The following is a 19665-nucleotide window of genomic DNA, read 5'->3' as shown; positions in this document are numbered from 1 at the left end:
TTAGAAGCTCCAGGGAGACCAGTCAGAGGAGGGCTACACTTTGTAGCTGAACTTCAGGGGCTCTACCAGGTGCTCACAGTGAATAACAGAGAAATCCCCCTCATGCTCTAGCACGGGGGTAAGCAAAGGTACCATTTTAAATACTCTGGAGTACTCTGTTCCTCTTAGTAAGGCTGCCCTCAGGAGAAACTATTTTACCAGAGCCTGACCTACCTGGGGGAAGAGAAATGCGCAGCTCCAGCCTCCTGGGGCCGTCCTGTCCCCCCAAAGGGAGGAAGCTGAGAATCACTGTTGAAGTTCACAGCCCACAGCCACAGGGTCACTAAACACTGAGACCCAATTACCCAATCCAACACTATAGACACCCCCCTGCTCACCACCGCATCACTACAGACCTATGTACTGGAGTTTCTCACGTCTACCTTTCAACAAAAAATAACAGTGTGAAGAGACGGAAAACGTGTCAGAATTAGAGCCAGATAAGGCAGGGATACTGGAGTTATCAGACTGGGAATTTAAATTAACTATGATTAATATGCTGAGGGCTCTACCGGAAAAAGTAGACAACATGCAAGAACAGATGTGTAATGTAAGCAGACAGATGGAAATTCTAAGGAAGAATCAAAAAGAGACGCAAACACTGTAAGAGAAATGAAGAATGCCTTTGATGGGCTTATTAGCAGACACAGCTGAGGAAAAGATCTCTGTGCTTGAGGATATGTCAATAGAAACTTCAAAACCAAAAAAACAAAAGGAAAAACAACAAGAACAGAATAGCCAAGAACTGTGAACAACTATGAAAGGTGTAACATATGAGAATGGGAATACCAGAAGGAGGAGAGAGAGAGAAAGAAACAGAAGCAATAATGACAGAGAATTTCCCCCAAATTAATGTCAGACACCAAACCACAGACCCAGGAAGCTCAGAGAACACCAAGCAGGATAAATGCCAAAAAAAGGCAGCTAGGCATATTATATTCATACTTCAGAAAATCAATAACAAAGAAAAATCTTGAAAGAAGCCAAAGGGGAAACACCTTACCTACAGAGAAGCAAAGAAAACAATTCTATCTAACCTATCCTCAGAAACTGTGCAAGAAGAGAGTGGAGTGAAACAGTTAAACTGTTGAGAGAAAAAAAATCCCTCAAACCCAGAATTCTGTACCCTGAGAAATTCTCCTTCGAAAGAGGAGAAATAAGGATTTTCTCTGACAAAAAAAAATTCAGGTAATCTGTTGCCAGACCTGCAGGGCAAGAAACATTAAAAGAAGTTCTTCAAAGAGAAATAAAATGATACAAACCAGAAATTCAGATCTACCCAAAGAAAATTTGAACATCAGAGAATGATAAGGAAAGGTAATATAAAAACTTTTATTTTCCTTATTCATAAATAATCTGACAGATAACAGTTTGTTCAAAGTAATGGGAACAGTGTATTCTGTTATGCATGTTTATGTATATATCTGTGTGTGTTTATATATTCTTAGATATAAATGAAATGAATGACAGAATGATACAGGGAAGTAGAAATATTCATTATTATAAGGTACTTGCATTACTTATGTGTGATGTGGTGATTTGAAAAGAGAGTTGGATTAGTTGTACACATATAGTGAAAACTCTTTAAAAAATAAAACTAATTTAAAAAGTAACAAAAGAAGTACAATAGATATGCTAAAAAGAGAAAAAAAATGGAATCATATAAAATGCTCAGTTAAAACCACAAAAGGCAGAAAATGTGTGTAAGACAAAAACAAAGAATAAGGGCAACAAATAAAAAACACTAACAAATATGGCAGCCATTAATCCAACTATACCAATCATTACTTTAAACGTCAGTGGTCACCAATTAAAAATAGATTGTCAGAATGGATCAAAATCAAGACCCTACGGTATGTTGTATACAAGAAAGCCACTTTAAAGACTCATGGATTGAAAGTAAAGACAGAGAAAGATACACCATGCTAACACAAATCAAAGAAAGTGGGAGTATCTATGTTACTTTCAGACAGAGCAGTGTTCAATGGATGGGAGTTTATGCAGGATAAAAAGGGGCATTACATAACGATAAGGGGTGAATACTCCAAGAAGACATCACCATCCGTAATGTGTATGCACTTAACAAAAGAGCATCAAAACACATCAGGGAAAACCTGACAGAATTGCAAGGAGAAGTGCTGACTCCACTGCTGGACTCCACCTCCATCAAGCTGGACAGATCCCGCAGATGGAGAATCTGCAACAACACAGTGAGCTCACGAGCACCATCATTCCGGGACAGAAATGATATCCATAACTGGCTACACCCAACAGCGGCAGACAGCACATCCTCAGCTCATAGGGACAAGCCCTCTGCTGCGGGCCGTGTTGACATGGGGACAGCTGAGCAAATGTGGGGCAGAGGGCACCCGGGAACTCTCTATACCTCCTGCTCAGTACTGCTGTGACCCTAAAACTGCTCCACAAAACTATAGCTTATTCACTTAAAGAAAGGGTAGATCAATGTGTCTAAAAAACAATACGAGCTCATTGAGTGTTTGCTAAGTACAGTGGTCCCTCAGCATCCACAGAGGACTGGTTCTGGGACCTGCCTGGGATATCAAAGTCTGCAGGTACCCAAGTCCCACAGTTGGCCCTCCGTATCCGAGGTTCCACATCCTCAGATTCAGCCAACCTCGGATCGTGTAGTACTGTATATATTTGTTGGAAAAAATCTGCGTGTAAGATGGACCCACGCAGTTCAAACCCCTGCTGTTCAAGAGTTAGCTGTGTATTATTTTCTAGCTGATAGAGTTTAAATTAAAAACAAAGTAAAACAAACAGAATGGACCAGAATAAATAAGATACAAAAACAGGAAGAAGAAATATAAAATCCTGTCTTTAAGCTAATAAAAATCAACTAAGTAAGTGCTGAGTGTGAGGACCTGGAAACCGACAGAACCATTGGGAGCTTCACTTGGCCAAGCTCAGTGTAAGTTACTCCCTGGTGTGGCCACTGGGAAAAGCTACAGACTTTCTCACCGCAAGTATCTGGTCAGTTGTTTTCAAAGTGTAGAAGACATCAAAATCACCCAGAGAACTAGCAAATAAATCTGAGTTTATGCGTCTGAGGGTGGAGCCTGAGTCTGTATTTCTAAAAGCTCCGTAAGTGCCTGACACAAGCGGTGAAAACCGCTCACTGTGTGTTCCAGGACTGGCCACCTTTGCCATCTACTAAATATGAATGCTCTGGACACATGAAGCATCTTTCTTAAAATTCCATTTGAGATTTTTTGGATCTTTAACAGCCTGCAAGTGTGTGATCTTCTAAAAAAGAATTTCATTTAAGATGAAATTAAAACAAGAAAAAGTTTTGACACATATTGCAGTCAGCTTTGGTAATCTAGAAAATTTAACTAATATGGACTATTAAGTCATCCTCTCACATACCAGACAAGTGAGGAGCTTTTCAAGGTATGCTCAGAGAACTATTTTAGAAAAAAGTTGTTAAACTCAGAAATCTACAGAAAACAGATTAACTTTCTTTTTAACCTACAACTTAGGCAAATTGATAGATGTTTGAAACTGTGACTTGTTAAATCCCTCAATCTTTGTTAATCAGATGATAGTAATGAGAATAAAACACACTCTCCCTCAGTAGTCTTTGAAAATTGATCAATCTACTGTTCCAAAATTCGAGGCACTCAATTTTTAAAAGCTTTGAAGAACTCGCATCAGCCTTCTAAGACACATGCAGAACAGGAGAAAGAGAATAGCAGGTGAAGGGGACGGAGGACTAAAGAGCCCAGTCCAGCACAAAGTAGAGCACAGCAGAACCACTTTCTTGTGCTGACCCAGCTCAATAATAAGACATACCACTAGAAACTAGTGGAGCTCTGGCTTGACCTGATGACCGACACAAGCTACAAACCCGTTCCCCTTAGTAATGCAAAAACCATTCCACTGTTTCAGTGTTTCCTACAGAGCTCCTGGGTTCCTGTACATCACAGACACATCCAGAGGAAGCACTTACCATGATAATCACCTTGGCTTGGTGGATTGGTTAGGATAATCTTCAGGCAACTGTAAGGCGTATAGTCTGTCCTCTTGCCTTCCTTTCCAAAGCTATGACGGATGTTGTAAGAGTAGCCTTTATCAAACTGATGAGAGGAAAAAGAAAGAAGAGACAAAGTAAGCCAGCATTGTACTGGTGGTGTCAACAGTGCCCACTGGAATCGAAGAGTACAAAGTGATTTTTCTAAAATAAATTTAGCATTCACAGGCAGATGTATATTTATACCAATATAACATTTGGGTCCTTTACAGGTTTTTAAAGGTAAAAAACTTAAAGGAAACACATTTCTCAGGTTAGAGACACCTTATGTTTATATGTTTAAAGATGAGGATAACCCTTTCCTGAGAATAATCATCGATTTGCTCATTTCTTGGTTTGATTCCAAAGATCATGCTAGATGTAAATCATCTTCTCTACTCCCTTTATCCTAGTCTTCCCTGAATTCCCACATCCTGCCTATTCTACTTTTGAAGTGTCTCCTAACTAATTAATGCCTTCCTCTGGATTTTCACTATACAAAACAAGCAGTCAGCAAATGCTTGATGAAGGAACTACTGTGATTACCTCCTGCCTGGAATTCCTGACTCATGTTCAAAATGCAAGGTAATGGCATAGGAATGACTTTGAAATGGGTGGGATAAGAAGAAAAAACGAACTCATATTTATTGAAAGGCTCAGTATAGTGGGTCTAAGCTATCTAATACTTTCAGGAAAGCAGGACAGAGAATCAGAATAAGAGATTGGAAAATACTGTGGGTTTTTATGGGTGAGATTTTTTCATTTAAGTATAGTTGATTTACAATGTTGTGTTAGTTTTTGGTATACAGCAAAGTGATTCAATTAGATTTATATATATTATATTCTTTTTCAGATTCTTTCCACTATAGGTTATTACAATATATCAAATATAATTCCCTGTAGTATATAGTAGGTCCCTGTTGTTTAGGGGTGAGATTTTTAAATTTGAGGCTACAATTTACATTTAGTGAAATGCACAGATCTCAGGTCTACAGTTTGATGTAACACATACCCACATTAAGAGACAGCATGTTTCCACCATCCAAGAGGCCCCCTTAGCCCCTCAGCATTCTCAGCATTCTTCCCCGCCCTCCACACCCAGAAGCAACTATTGGTCTGACTTGTGTCACCGTGGCTTTAGCTATTCTATAACTTCACATAAATGGAATTGTACAGTCTTTTGTTTTTGTTTTCTGCGGTATGCGGGCCTCTCCCGCCGCCGCGGCCTCTCCCGCCGCCGCGGAGCACAGGCTCCGGACGCGCAGGCCCAGCGGCCATGGCTCACGGGCCCAGCCGCTCCACGGCATGTGGGATCCTCCCGGACCGGGGCACGAACCCGCGTCCCCCGCATCAGCAGGCAGACTCCCAACCACTGCACCACCAGGGAAGCCCTGTACAGTCTTAAGTATTTTGTGTCTGACTTTTTCATGTCTTTTCATGTTTTTGAGATTGATCCATGCATCACATGTACTGTCACATGTACCAGCAGATTGTTCCACTGTATGAATATACCAGGTAGTTTACCTAGTCTCCTGCAGATGCACACCTGGGCTTTTCCAGTTTGGGGCTGTTATCAGTAAAGCTGCCATGCACATTCTTGCAGACGACTTTTGTGGACATTATTTTCATTTCTCTCAGATAAATACGCAGGAATAGAATTGCTGCTAACCATTTTCCAGAATGGCTGTACTATTTTATACCCCATCAGCAATGCATGAGAGTTCCACATTCTCCCCAAAGTGTGGTGGTGTCAATTTCATTCATTTTAGCCATTCTAATAGATGGGTAGTGGCATCTCATTCTGCATTTCCCTGATGACAAACACTGTTGAGTACTTTTTCATGTGCTTTCTTGGCTGTGATATGCCTTATTTTGTAAAGTGTCTGTTCAAGTCTTTTTAGAATCTGGGTTGACAATTATTCCATTGAAAGAATTCTTCATATATTCTGGATACAAACCTGTTAGGTGTTACAAATATTTTCTCAGTCTGTGGCTTGTCTATTTTCTTGATGTTACTTTTTGACAAGATGAGCAGATGTTTTTATTTTTGATGAATGCTAATTAAATCACGTTTTTATGGCAGTGCTCCCTGTGTCCTCTCTAAGATAGGTTGCAGAGATATTCTGTATTGTCCTTTAGAAGCCATAATGTTTTAGCTTTTCAGTCTAGGTCCTGATTCATCTCGAGTTAATTTTCATATGTTCTCTTTTTATCCCCTGTAGGGAAAGAAAAATATTTTTCCCTCTACCCTCCTAGGTTAAATGGCTGGGGCCCATGAATCAAACTGATAAAAGACAGATTAACAAGGAAAAAACCCCCCACTTAATTACATTTGTACATAAGTACATGTACAAAGAGATACGACTCCAGGAGGTAGGCTGATGACTGAAGCTTAAACATCATCTTAGGCTAAATCAAGGAAAAGGGGTTTAGGGATTCTGGGTTGGGGAAGCAAGTTCTGAGAAGGGGGAGGGGAGGAAATACAGGGTAAATAAGGGTTGGCTTGTTCTGCAGATAAGACTTGGGTAGCTTTCTTCCTGGTACAGAGATAACATTACAAATGTAAATTTCCTTTATAAGAGGGGAAATTTATACTGTATCCTTAGGCAGTTAGGGGAGGAGAGAGCTTTTCCTGCATCTGCTCGTCCTTTAGCTCAAAATAATCCTTATGCCTGCCAATTGGAAATTGTCACTTGCCATCTGCCTCTACAAGGATGAGGTCCCTGGCCACTGCAGTTGCTGACCTTCAACACCGCTTGAAAGGAGTTCAGGGCTGAGATCAGGAAGGAGGCACTCTGTGCTCTGGTATAACTGTGAAAAAGCCTTCAGATAGTTAGATACTTTCAGGTAAAGATTTTATGAGCCTAATTTTATGAGCCTAATTTCTTGCATCTTCCTCGTGATGAGCAGCAACCTTCTGCTGAAATGTGTGCTTGACTGCATGTACCCCTGTCACTAAAATCACATACATACTGACCTTCCCCCCTTACCTCTTTGGAGCAGTTCCTCAGAGCTATCTGAGAAGCTGTCTCCCAGGCTATAGTTCTCATTTTGCCCCAAATAAAACTTAACTCACAACTCTCACATTGTGCATTTTTTTCAGTCAACATGCCAAAATAGCGTTATTTTGGATGGCATATCCGGTATCCTTCACCCCCATGTGAACTGGATAACACTTTTTCTAACACCATTTATTGAAGATATTTTATTCCATTGCTCTATAGTTCCATATTTTTGCCGATGCCACACTGTTCTCTTTACAAAATCTTTAGAATAAGTCTCAAATTCAGATAATGTAAGTCCTCCTGCTTTGGTTTTTTTCAATATTATTTTGGCTATTTTATGTCCTTGCATTTCCATAAAAATTTTAGAATCAGTTTATCAATTTCTACTTAAAAAAAAAAAAAGACTGCTGGAATTTTCAGCAGTCAGTAGCTTACAGTTTCATAACCACCTATCTGCCCACAAGCAATCTACAACCAGGAAAACAAACGGCATTTCAACAGAAAACTTTCAAGAAAGAAAATTTTCAAATTACCATTAAATTTCACTGGTGAAAACAAGAATGTTAAAAGTTCCAGCAAACATATTTTATGGACAACTTCTATTTGTTTAGTCATAAGCATTAACTATAATCAATCTCCTTGTGCAAACTTTTAGGTATGAATTGAATTTAATTAGACATAAGATTTCTGTACATTCATCAGAAAACACTGAAAGAACTTTTTGGTCAGCCATTATGTTAAAGTAATGAAAAGCTACCCTCTCTAAAGGAAGAAAAGCGATAATTATTATCTTTCCCCTCCCTTTCCTTTCCAATTTACTTCCTGCTTATGTGTACATATGTCTAAAATTTGGACCTTACTAAGCTTTCGGGCTATTCACGTATTTATCATACAAACTGTCTTCTCTAGTTTTCAGACTGGCAAACTCTTGAAATATTGTGTAGAAGGTACATTTATTGGGTAATGTTTTTTAGGGAATACTTACTTTCCAGGTGTCCACATTCACAACTCAAAGAACAACTGTAAGGTTCACATGGGAAGAGGGGGTGAGAACCAGGTGGAAACACTCTTTTCCACCTTGGCTCCTCCATTCCACTCCAGCCAGCAACGGGAAATGCCAGAAAATCAACACCAGGCCTGAAGGTGGTTGAGTGGAAGCTGGCAACCTTCCAAATTAGTCCCGTGGCACTGCAATCTGCATTTCTGCTCAAGTCAGCAGCAAATCATTTTCAGGGCCACTATGTTACCAGTAGAACTCAAGAAACATGATAAAGCAGGCGCATCCTCATCCTGCTCCTACCCGTCTCTTTCAGAGTCTCCCTCACAAGTCTGCCTCCCACCCCAGCTCCACCTGGGGCCCAGCGACTGCATCTTATTACATTTTTTATAGTATTTACACCCAAATCCTCTCAGAGGTCATGAGTAAACCTCTAACTGTCATGAGCAGTGCATGGTCTTCCTTAGAAGAAAGTCTTTCCTACCAAGAAAAGCCCGCAGACCAAGTATTACTCCCACTGTCAGAACATCAAAACCTGTCTTTCATAAGTCAAGCTTAGCTTGCACAGTAAAGTGAGAATGGTTGCAAACCAAGTGCCCTTCAGAGAGAGATTTATATTCAAAAAGGAAAATCTTGACCTAAGTGAGGCAAAACAACCATATATATGTGGGCAGAGAACAGGGTAAGGATATGGTAATTTTTAACAAAGACATTTTCAATCCTTTTTTGGTGAGTTGTTTCCTACTCACAAGAATTTGGAATTCTCATTTACATATTTAAAAACACACAGAGGGCAAGTCTGCCAACTACAAAGGGCCCTCCTTCAATGCCCAGATCCAGCATCCCACACATCATCACGAGGGGCCCCAGGAAGTTTAGTTGCCACAAGTGCCAACAGGAAGGCACAGCTCAGCAGCAGGGCCACACGTGTAAACAGACCTGTACTTGGGGAAGGGCGTGAAACCACCCATGGTCTCTCCTTGACACACATTCTTGCTGACTCTCCTACAGCTTGTGATCATTGATTATCTCTTCTCTTGTCACTTCCCTAAAGCTTTACTTAACAATGTTAATAAGCAGAATGCATGCCATAGGCATTTAATACATAATGCCCACCCTTTAAATGCTTACTTATGAAATTACTCAATTATTTGTAAAACTAATTTTGTAATCAGTCACCTACAGATTGCAAATACTTCTCTTTAACTCCTAACTTTAACCACAGTTTAACTCTTTGAGGTCACTGAAACATCATATACATTCTAACCAAACAACACACTGAAGGAGACTTAGAGACCAAAGGCTGATAGTTAAGACAAGGGCTTTAAGTCAAATACCTGAGTTTAAATCTTGTCTCTACCACATGTTAGCTGTGTGACCTTGGGCAGGTGACCCATCATCTTTATAACAATTCCCTTACACAGTATATAAAAATAAAGGAGTAATACTTCATATGCAGGGTTGGTGTGAAGATGAGCTAATAGCTCATCTTCATAAAGCACGTGGCATAGCTTCTAACACAGAATAAGCTTTGAATTGAATATATTTTTGAGTTATCAATATCAGAAAAACAAACCAATCAAAAAAATGGGCAGAAGACCTAAACAGACATTTCTCCAAAGAAGACATACAGATGGCCAACAAGCACATGAAAAGATGCTCAACATCGCTAATCATCAGAGAAATGCAAATCAAAACTACAGTGAGGTATCACCTCATGCTGGTTAGAATGGCCATCAGCAAAAAGTGTGAAAACAACAAATGCTGGAGAGGGTGTAGAGAAAAGGGAACACTCCTACACCGTTGGTGGGAATGTAAACTGGTGCAGCCACTATGGAGAACAGTATGGAGGTTCCTTAAAAAATTAAAAATGTTCATATCCTAATCCCTTTCCATGGAGAACATTTTCAGTTCTAGACTCGAGAACATGCATATTTTTCTTTCCTTCAAATTTCCCCTGAGGCAGCGTCACGCTAAAATTTTAAAATTTGGATTCCCCACTTTGTTCGAAAATAAAAAATAGTGAAATGCTAAAAATCCACAGAAAAAGTATTGAATAAAATGATCCCATGTAATTTTATAAGGTAGTTGATTAAGCAGATCACTTTCAGTGGAGCCAAATGATCAAAAGAAAGATCAGCTGTGTATCAAAAACCTGCCATAATCCTCAGAGGGAAGTGGAGAGCATTGTGTTCATGAACGCAGGTGGTGTGGGGTTAGTGGGTTGGTATGTCTCTTTCATATTCTGCTATAAGGACTATACCCAAATGGACTCAGAAGACAAGACTTGAGGATCTTCTGTGACCTGGGGCTCTGTGATCTCCATCATTCTAACTGTATCTATTCAGTCAGATATTAAATAAAGAACATCATTTCTAAATTCCTAATGGAGAATTTAGTACAATTGTACTACTGTTTTTAGCAATAAAACCAAAATTATGCTTAGTGATGTTTCAATAATAATAGCTTACATTTACACAGATCTTTAGTGGTGACGAAATGATTCTTCTTAGACCCTTTACTACTTGTAAGGTATGGAAGTTAGGTATCCCTATTTTATAAATATGCAAACTAAGATTTCAAGAGGTCAAATGATTAGTTATTTCAATTACTTAGTAGAAAAGAGATGGAATTTAAAATCTTACTCTTTTACTTTCTAGAAACTACTAGAATTAGTTTAAAATTATAAATGGCAGAAAATTAATAAATAAATACAGGCAACTGTCAGTTATCCATGGCAAACATGCATCTGTAGGCTGCTTCCCTGCTGTCACTCAGTTGCTTCAGGGACATCTGAAAGTCACACTGAACCACAGTTAAACAAAATGTTTCTGATTCTACTGTATACCAGGGAAAAGAGTCTACTCTCAAAGAAATGGTAACTCTAACAAGCCACTCACATAGCATTTATTTAGTTCCTAATTTACCATGATTTTAGAGTCATTAAAAATGATAAATTTGAAGTTAACCATCTGAAATGAAGAAACACTAAAAAGTTATTTCATCATGCTTCCAAATTACCAGGTACTTTTTTTTTAAAAAAAAAATAAATCTATTTATTTATTTATTTTGGGCTGGGTTGGGTCTTCATTGCTGCACGCAGGCTTTCTCTAGTTGCAGCGAGCGAGGGCTACTCTTCCTTGCGGTGCGCGCAGGCTTCTCATTGCAGTAGCTTCTCTTGTTGCAGAACACAGATGGGCTCTAGGTGCGTGGGCTTCAGTAGTTGTGGCATGTGGGCTCAGTAGTTGTGACTTGTGGGCTCTAGAGTGCAGGCTCAGTAATTGTGGCGCACAGGCTTATTAGTTGCTCCACAGCACGTGGGATCTTCCTGGACCAGGGCTCAAACCCATGTCCCCTGCATTGGCGGGTGGATTCTTAACCACTGAGCTACCAAGGAAGCCCTAGGCACTCTTGATATTTGTCCCCTCTACCATTCTAGGTGGCACATGACAAGGAACTGGGGTACAAAATCAGGGAAAAGGGGGTATGAAAGCAGAGAGGAAGGATGCAGTACACAGCATCGCTCACCTCCCTGGCACCTGGACCTGGAGTTTCAGCAAATGTAGCTTCCTCATCAGTCGGAATTTAAGAGCTGGAGCAGGCATCAGCCAGCATCTAATGCAGCCCTGAGGGTGTAGGAGAGCAAGGAGCAGGGGGTTTAGTCCTCAACCACAGGGCGAATGAGGGAAAGAACCCTTGTCTCCGCACTGCCTACTTTGTGTACTTCTCGTACAGGCTGTAACCAAGGCCAGCGTGAAGCCTAGCAAACTGCAGCTGTTCACGAGGCTGAACCACTGAGCATCTTCCTTGTACATGTGCTCATCAGATCGCCCCACCAGAGGACCAAAAGCAAATCTTATATTGACCATTCTGTTAGTTTTTAGTGACAAAGGAGAGTTGGCAAATTCCCATCGCTAACTACCATATCTTAACATTATTTAAATAGAGGCCTTGACAATTCAACCGAGAGGAGATGGGCTGGGAGAATCATGAGGTGGGCCACTAATCAGCCTTTAATCACCTTAAACAACAAGGCCCTACTGTACAGCACAGGGAACTATATATTCAGTATCTTGTAATAAACCATAATGTAGAATATGAAAAAGAATGTGTATGTGTATACATACATATATATATATAAAAAACCGAATCACTTTGCTGTACACCTGAAACTAATACAACATTGTAAATCAACCATACTTCAATTAAAAAAAAAAAAGATCTCCAACTGTTCAGACAGTTTGCCTGATACTAGGAAAGGACAGATTAGTGATAGAATTTTCAGCATCCCACCTGAAACGCCTCTTTTAGAAAATCTGCTTTATTCACTGGTATGGATGCCACCAACATAACAGTGAATGAAAATTTATTAAAATTCCAAATATAATTTCCCAACATTTGAAGACAGAAACCACAGACAAACCTTCATTCACTAAAGTAAAAGCATTTACTGAATCACATACTTATAGCCTAAAAGACTAAATTTAATAGTCCTTAAAAGGTGGCCAACTTAGTCTCTATCTCACTGGTAGCTAAAGAGCCAACATCAAACAAACCCCAACAGAAAAGCAAAGAAGCAGGCTGCCTGATGCTCTGGTCCAAGACCAGCTGGCTCAGCCCACATAAACTGGTCTTTTCACTCACTGGAAACAAGAGAAGCAAACTGAAACCATTGTCGAAGCCTGCAATCAGCGACCACACAGAAGTGAGCTGATGAGAGCTTTTCATTGCTCAATGAAAGGCTCCCTCTTCATAGATATAGTACTAATCTTTTACAAACATTTTGAAATCAAAATAAATGTACATTTATTTAACTTCTGCTAGATTAGTTTTATCCTATTTACTCATTTTCCCATATTTAGTTTTTGTCAAAATTTTTTTCATACTTTGCTTTTCTACATTACGTTATCCACAGTGTTAGTATTTTCTAGAACTGAATTTCTATTATGACAGAATTTTAAAGATCTAGCTTTATCATTAAAAAGATGTCTCAAGATACTGCTTATAACCTATTGTGCATATTATGTGCAATAAATCTAAGGTTCTGAAGAGCTGCCAGGATGACTGCAAAAATATAACTCTTACATCTTAACACCTTACAGATGTTAAGAAATATCTAAATATTTTTATAATAAACATTTAAATATTTACATATATAGATATATTTCAATGATATCTTTCTGGGTGCATAAAGGTTTAGAAATGTCATATATTCCTGGTAGAGTACACCTTTTATCAACATATAGAAATATAACTGTTTTCCTGTTTAATAGTTTTCTCTTGTACTGCATTTTGTACAATATTAATATTTTCACTCCAGTTTTCTTTTCGATCCCACTTGCTAGTACTCCCCTCTCCACCTTTATTGTCAATCCTTCTGCATCAGAAAGTCTTGTATGAATAGCAAATGGGTAACTGGCTACCCATGACCACCCTCTAGTGGTTACTCAGAGCATATGAAAACACTTTTTCTATCAATGTCAAAAATGAACCAGACTCTCTACAAAAAAGACAAGATTTTTAGCACACTCTTACTTCCATCATAATTATAAAATTAGCTCCAGCATAATTAAGGATTAAATGATTTTCCCAGAGTCACAATAATACAGTTAATATTTCACTTGTTCGATTCTATGTCATCTTCTAATCATCTAAGTTTGGCTACATAACAGACAACCAAAAGAAAAAATTACATTGGATTTTTAAAGTAAATATATTATAGAATATCTCATTCCCTGAAATGACAAAGGGCATGAGATAAAGTTTTAATTTACAGTGGGAAGCCAGATTTTTCCTCTACAATTTCAGGGACAAAAAGAAGATGAATATGGATCTGTTGCCTCCTGTTGTAGACAAGAGTTTTCTTTCTTTTCTAAAGGTTAGAGGGAATCCCCTAAGGCTGCACCTGGATATCAAAAGAGAAATACACGAAATATTCTATGAAGAGTTATTAAAAGGTATTTTGAGGGACAGAGAGCTACTTTATTTTTCAAGGGAATTAACAAGGCATTTTGGGTTTTTTTTTGTTTTTTTACATCTTTACTGGAGTATAATTACTTTACAATGGTGTGCCAGTTTCTGCTTCACAACAAAGTGATCAGTTATACATATACATATGTTCCCATATCTCTTCCCTCTTGTATCTCCCTCCCCCCAACCCCCATCCCACCCCTCTAGGTGGTCACAAAGCACCGAGCTGATCTCCCTGTGCTATGCGGCTGCTTCCCACTAGCTATCCATTCCACGCTTGGTAGTGTATATATGTCCATGCCACCCTCCCGCTCTGTCACAGCGTACCCCTCCCCCTCCCCATAACCCCAAGTCCATTCCCCAGCAGGTCCGCATCTCCATTCTCATCCTACCCCCAGGTTCTTCATGACTTTTTTTTTCTTAAATTTCATATATATGTGTTAGCATACGGTATTTGTCTTTCTCTTTCTGACTTACTTCACTCTGTATGACAGACTCTAGGTCCATCCACCTCATTACAAATAGCTCAATTTCGTTTCTTTTTATGGCTGAGTAATATTCCATTATATATATGTGCCACATCTTCCTTATCCATTCATCTGATGATGGACACTTAGGTTGTTTCCATCTCCGGGCTGTAAATAGAGCTGCAATGAACATTTTGGTACATGACTCTTTGTGAATTATGGTTTTCTCAGAGTATATGCCCAGTAGTGGGATTCCTGGGTCATATGGCAGTTCTATTTGTAGTTTTTTAAGGAACCTCCATACTGTTCTCCATAGTGGCTGTACCAATTCACATTCCCACCAGCAGTGCAAGAGTGTTCCCTTTTCTCCACACCCTCTCCAGCATTGTTTCTAGATTTTTTGATGATGGCCATTCTGACTGGTGTGAGATGATATCTCACTGTAGTTTTGATTTGCATTTCTCTAATGATTAATGATGTTGAACATTCTTTCATGTGTTTGTTGGCAGTCTGTATATCTTCTTTGGAGAAATGTCTATTTAGGTCTTCTGCCCATTTTTGGACTGGGTTGTTTGTTTTTTTGTTATTGAGCTGCATGAACTGCTTATAAATTTTGGAGATTAATCCTTTGTCAGTTGCTTCATTTGCAAATATTTTCTCCCATTCTGAGGGTTGTCTTTCGGTCTTGTTTACAGTTCCCCTTGCTGCGCAAAAGCTTTGAAGTTTCATTAGGTCCAATTTGTTTATTTTTGTTTTTATTTCCATTTCTCTAGGAGGTGGGTCAAAAAGGATCTTGCTGTGATTTATGTCACAGAGTGTTCCGCCTATGTTTTCCTCTAAGAGTTTGATAGTTTCTGGCCTTACATTTAGGTCTTTAATCCATTTTGAGCTTATTTTTGTGAATAGTGTTAGGGAGTGATCTAATCTCATACTTTTACATGTACCTGTCCAGTTTTCCCAGCACCACTTATTGAAGAGGCTGTCCTTTCTCCACTGTACATTCCTGCCTCCTTTATCAAAGATAAGGTGACCACAAGTGTGTGGGTTTATCTCTGGGTTTTCTATCCTGTTCCATTGATCTATATTTCTGTTTTTGTGCCAGTACCATACTGTCTTGATTACTGTAGCTGTGTAGTATAGTCTGAAGTCAGGGAGCCTGATTCCTCCAGCTCTGTTTTTCGTTCTCAAGATTGTTTTGGTGATTCAGGGTCTTTTGTGTTTCTATACAAATTGTGAAATTTTTTGTTCTAGTTCTGTGAAAAATGCCAGTGGTAGTTTGATAGGGATTGCACTGAATCTGTAGGTTGCTTTGGGTAGTAGAGTCATTTTCACAATGTTGATTCTTCCAATCCAAGAACATGGTATATCTCTCCATCTATTTGTATCATCTTTAATTTCTTTCATCAATGTCTTATAATTTTCTGCATACAGGTCTTTTGTCTCCTTAGGTAGGTTTATTCCTAGATATTTTATTCTTTTTGTTGCAATGGTAAATGGGAGTGTTTTCTTGATTTCACTTTCAGATTTTTCATCATTAGTGTATAGGAAGGCCAGAGATTTCTGTGAATTAATTTTGTATCCTACTACTTTACCAAATTCATTGGTTAGCTCTTGTAGCTTTCTGGTAGCATCTTTAGGATTCTCTATGTATAGTATCATGTCATCTGCAAACAGTGACAGCTTTACTTCTTCTTTTCCGATTTGGATTCCTTTTATTTCCTTTTCTTCTCCAATCGCTGTGGCTAAAACTTCGAAAACTATGTTGAATAAGAGTGGTGAGAGTGGGCAATCTTGTCTTGTTCCTCATCTTAGTGGAAATGCTTTCAGTTTTCCACCATTGAGGACGATGTTGGTTGTGGGTTTGTCATACATGGCCTTTATTATGTTGAGGAAAGTTCCCTCTATGCCTACTTTCTGCAGTGTTTTTATCATAAATCGGTGTTGAATTTTGTCGAAAGCTTTCTCTGCATCTATTGAGATGATCATATGGTTTTTCTCCTTCAATTTGTTAATACGGTGTATCACGTTGATTGATTTGCGTATATTGAAGAATCCTTGCATTCCTAGAATAAACCCCACTTGATCATGGTGTATGATCCGTTTAATGTGCTGTTGGATTCTGTTTGCTAGTATTTTGTTGAAGATTTTCACATCTATGTTCAACAGTGATACTGGCCTGTAGTTTTCTTTCTTTGTGACATCCTTGTCTGGTTTTGGTATCAAGATGATGGTGGCCTCGTAGAATGAGTTTGGGAGTGTTGCCCCCTCTGCTATATTTTTGAAGAGTTTGAGGAGGATAGGTGTTAGCTCTTCTCTAAATGTTTGATAGAATTTGCCTGTGAAGCCATCTGGTCTGGGCTTTTGTTTGTTGGAAGATTTTTAATCACAGTTTCAATTTCAGTGCTTGTGATTATTCTGTTCATATTTTCTATTTCTTCCTGATTCAGTCTTGGCAGGCTGTGAATTTCTAAGAATTTGTCCATATCTTCCAGGTTGGCCATTTTATTGGCATAGAATTGCTTGTAGTAATCTCTCATGATCTTTTGTATTTTTGTAGTGTCAGTTGTTACTTCTCCTTTTTCATTTCTAATTCTATTGATTTGAGTCTTCTCCCTTTTTTTCTTGATGAGTCTGGCTAATGGTTTATCAATTTTGTTTATTCTCAAAGAACCAGCTTTTAGTTTTACTGATCTTTGCTATCATTTCCTTCATTTCTTTTTCATTTATTTCTGATCTGATTTTTATGATTTCTTTCCTTCTGCTAACTTTTGGGTTTTTTTGTTCTTTTTTCTCTAATTGCTTTAGGTGCAAGGTTAAGTTGTTTATTCGAAATGTTTCCTGTTTCTTGAGGTAGGCTTGTATTGCTATAAATTTCCCTTTTAGAACTGCTTTTGCTGAATCCCATAGGTTTTGGGTCTTCGTGTCTCCATTGTCACTTTTTTCTAAGTATTTTTTTATTTCCTGTTTGATTTCTTCAGTGATCACTTCGTTATTAAGTAGTGAATTGTTTAGCCTCCATGTGTTTGTATTTTTTACAGATCTTTTCCTGTAATTGATATCTAGTCTCTCAGCGTTGTGGTCGGAAAAGATACTTGATACAATTTCAATTTTCTTAATTTTACCAAGGCTTTATTTGTGACCGAAGATATGATCTATCCTGGAGAATGTTCCATGAGCACTTGAGAAAAATGTGTATTCTGTTGTTTTTGGATGGAATGTCCTATAAATATCAATTAAGTCCATCTTGTCTAATGTATCATTTAAAGGTTGTGTTTCCTTATTGATTTTCATTTTGCATGATCTGTCCATGGGTGAAAGTGAGGTGTTAAAATTCCCTACTGTGAATGTGTTACTGTCCATTTCCCCTTTTATGGCTGTTAGTATTTGCCTTATGTATTGAGGTGCTCCTATGTTGGGTGCATAAATATTTACAATTGTTATTTCTTCTTCTTGGATTGATCCCTTGATCATTATGTAGTGTCCTTCTTTGTCTCTTGTAATAGGCTTTATTTTAAAGTCTATTTTGTCTGATATGAGAATTGCTACTCCAGCTTTCTTTTGGTTTCCATTTGCATGGAATATCTTTTTCCATCCCCTCACTTTCAGTCTGTATGTGTCTCTAGGTCTGAAGTGGGTCTCTTGTAAACAGCATATATAAGGGTCTTGTTTTTGTATCCATTCAGCCAGTCTATGTCTTTTGGTGGGAGCATTTAGTCCATTTACATTTAAGGTAATTATCCATATGTATATTCCTATTCCCATTTTCTTAACTGTTTTGGGTTCGTTATTGTAGGTCTTTTCCTTCTCTTGTGTTTCTTGCCTAGAGAAGTTCCTTTAGCATTTGTTGTAAAGCTGGTTTGATACTGCTGAACTCTCTCAGCTTTTGCTTGTCTGTAAAGGTTTTAATTTCTCCATCAAATCTGAATGAGATCCTTGCTGGGTAGAGTATTCTTGGTTGCAGGTTTTTCTCCTTCATCACTTTAAATATGTCCTGCCAGTTCCTTCTGGCTTGCAGAGTTTCTGCTGAAAGATCAGCTGTTAACCTTATGGGGATTCCCTCGTGTGTTATTTGTTGTTTTTCCCTTGCTGCTTTTAATATGTTTTCTTTGTATTTAATTTTTGACAGGTTGATTAATATGTGTCTTGGCGTATTTCTCCTTGGATTCATCCTGTATGGGACTCTCTGTGCTTCCTGGACTTGTTTAACTATTTCCTTTCCCATATTAGGGAAGTTTTCAACTATAATCTCTTCAAATATCTTCTCAGTCCCTTTCTTTTTCTCTTCTTCTTCTGGAACCCCTATAATTCGAATGTTGGTGCGTTTAATGTTGTCCCAGCGGTCTCTGAGACTGTCCTCAATTCTTTTTTCTTTATTCTGCTCTGCAGTAGTTATTTCCACTATTTTATCTTCCAGGTCACTTATCTGTTCTTCTGCCTCAGTTATTCTGCTATTGATCCCATCTAGAGTATGTTTAATTTCATTTATTGTGTTGTTCATCGTTGCTTGTTTCATCTTTAGTTCTTCTAGGTCCTTGTTAAATGTTTCTTGCGTTTTGTCTATTCTGTTTCCAAGATTTTGGATCATCTTTACTATCATTATTCTGAATTCTTTTTCAGGTAGACTGCCTATTTCCTCTTCATTTGTTAGGTCTGGTGGGTTTTTATCCTGCTCCTTCATCTGCTGTGTGTTTTTCTGTCTTCTCATTTTGCTTATCTTACTGTGTCTGGAGTCTCCTTTTTGCAGGCTGCAGGTTCGTAGTTCCCATTGTTTTTGGTGTCTGTCCCCAGTGGCTAAGGTTGGTTCAGTGGGTTGTGTAGGCTTCCTGGTGGAGGGGACTAGTGCTTGTGTTCTGGTGGATGAGGCTGGGTCTTGTCTTTCTGTTGAGCAAGTCCACATCTGGTGGTGTGTTTTGGGGTGTCTATGGACTTATTATGATTTTAGGCAGCCTCTCTGCTAATGGGTGGGGTTGTGTTCCTGTCTTGTTAGTTGTTTGGCATAGGGTGCCCAGCACTGTAGCTTTTTGGTCATTGAGTGAAGCTGGGTGCTGGTGTTGAGATGGAGATCTCTGGGAGGTTTTCGCCTTTTGATATTATGTGGAGCTGGGAGGTCTCTTGTGGACCAGTGTCCTGAAGTTGGCTCTCCCACCTCAGAGG

At 38.8% G+C, this 19665-nt stretch overlaps 1 protein-coding gene across 8 annotated transcripts in view; it reads right to left on the bottom strand.

Annotated features, from left to right (window-relative positions):
• Positions 1–19665, bottom strand: part of PRIM2 (DNA primase subunit 2) — a 278733-nt gene that overhangs the window by 38121 nt on the left and 220947 nt on the right. For all 8 annotated transcript variants that reach the window (XM_079934631.1, XM_079934630.1, XM_079934632.1 and 5 more), the window contains one exon: positions 4013–4139. In XM_079934631.1, coding sequence (XP_079790757.1) covers positions 4013–4139 — 127 coding nt within the window. The remainder of the gene's footprint in view (positions 1–4012; positions 4140–19665) is intronic.

Source organism: Stenella coeruleoalba (genome assembly GCF_951394435.1).
Source record: "Stenella coeruleoalba genome assembly, chromosome: 10".
NCBI lineage: Eukaryota > Metazoa > Chordata > Mammalia > Artiodactyla > Delphinidae > Stenella > Stenella coeruleoalba.
This window is presented reverse-complemented; position numbering and strand designations above follow the sequence as displayed.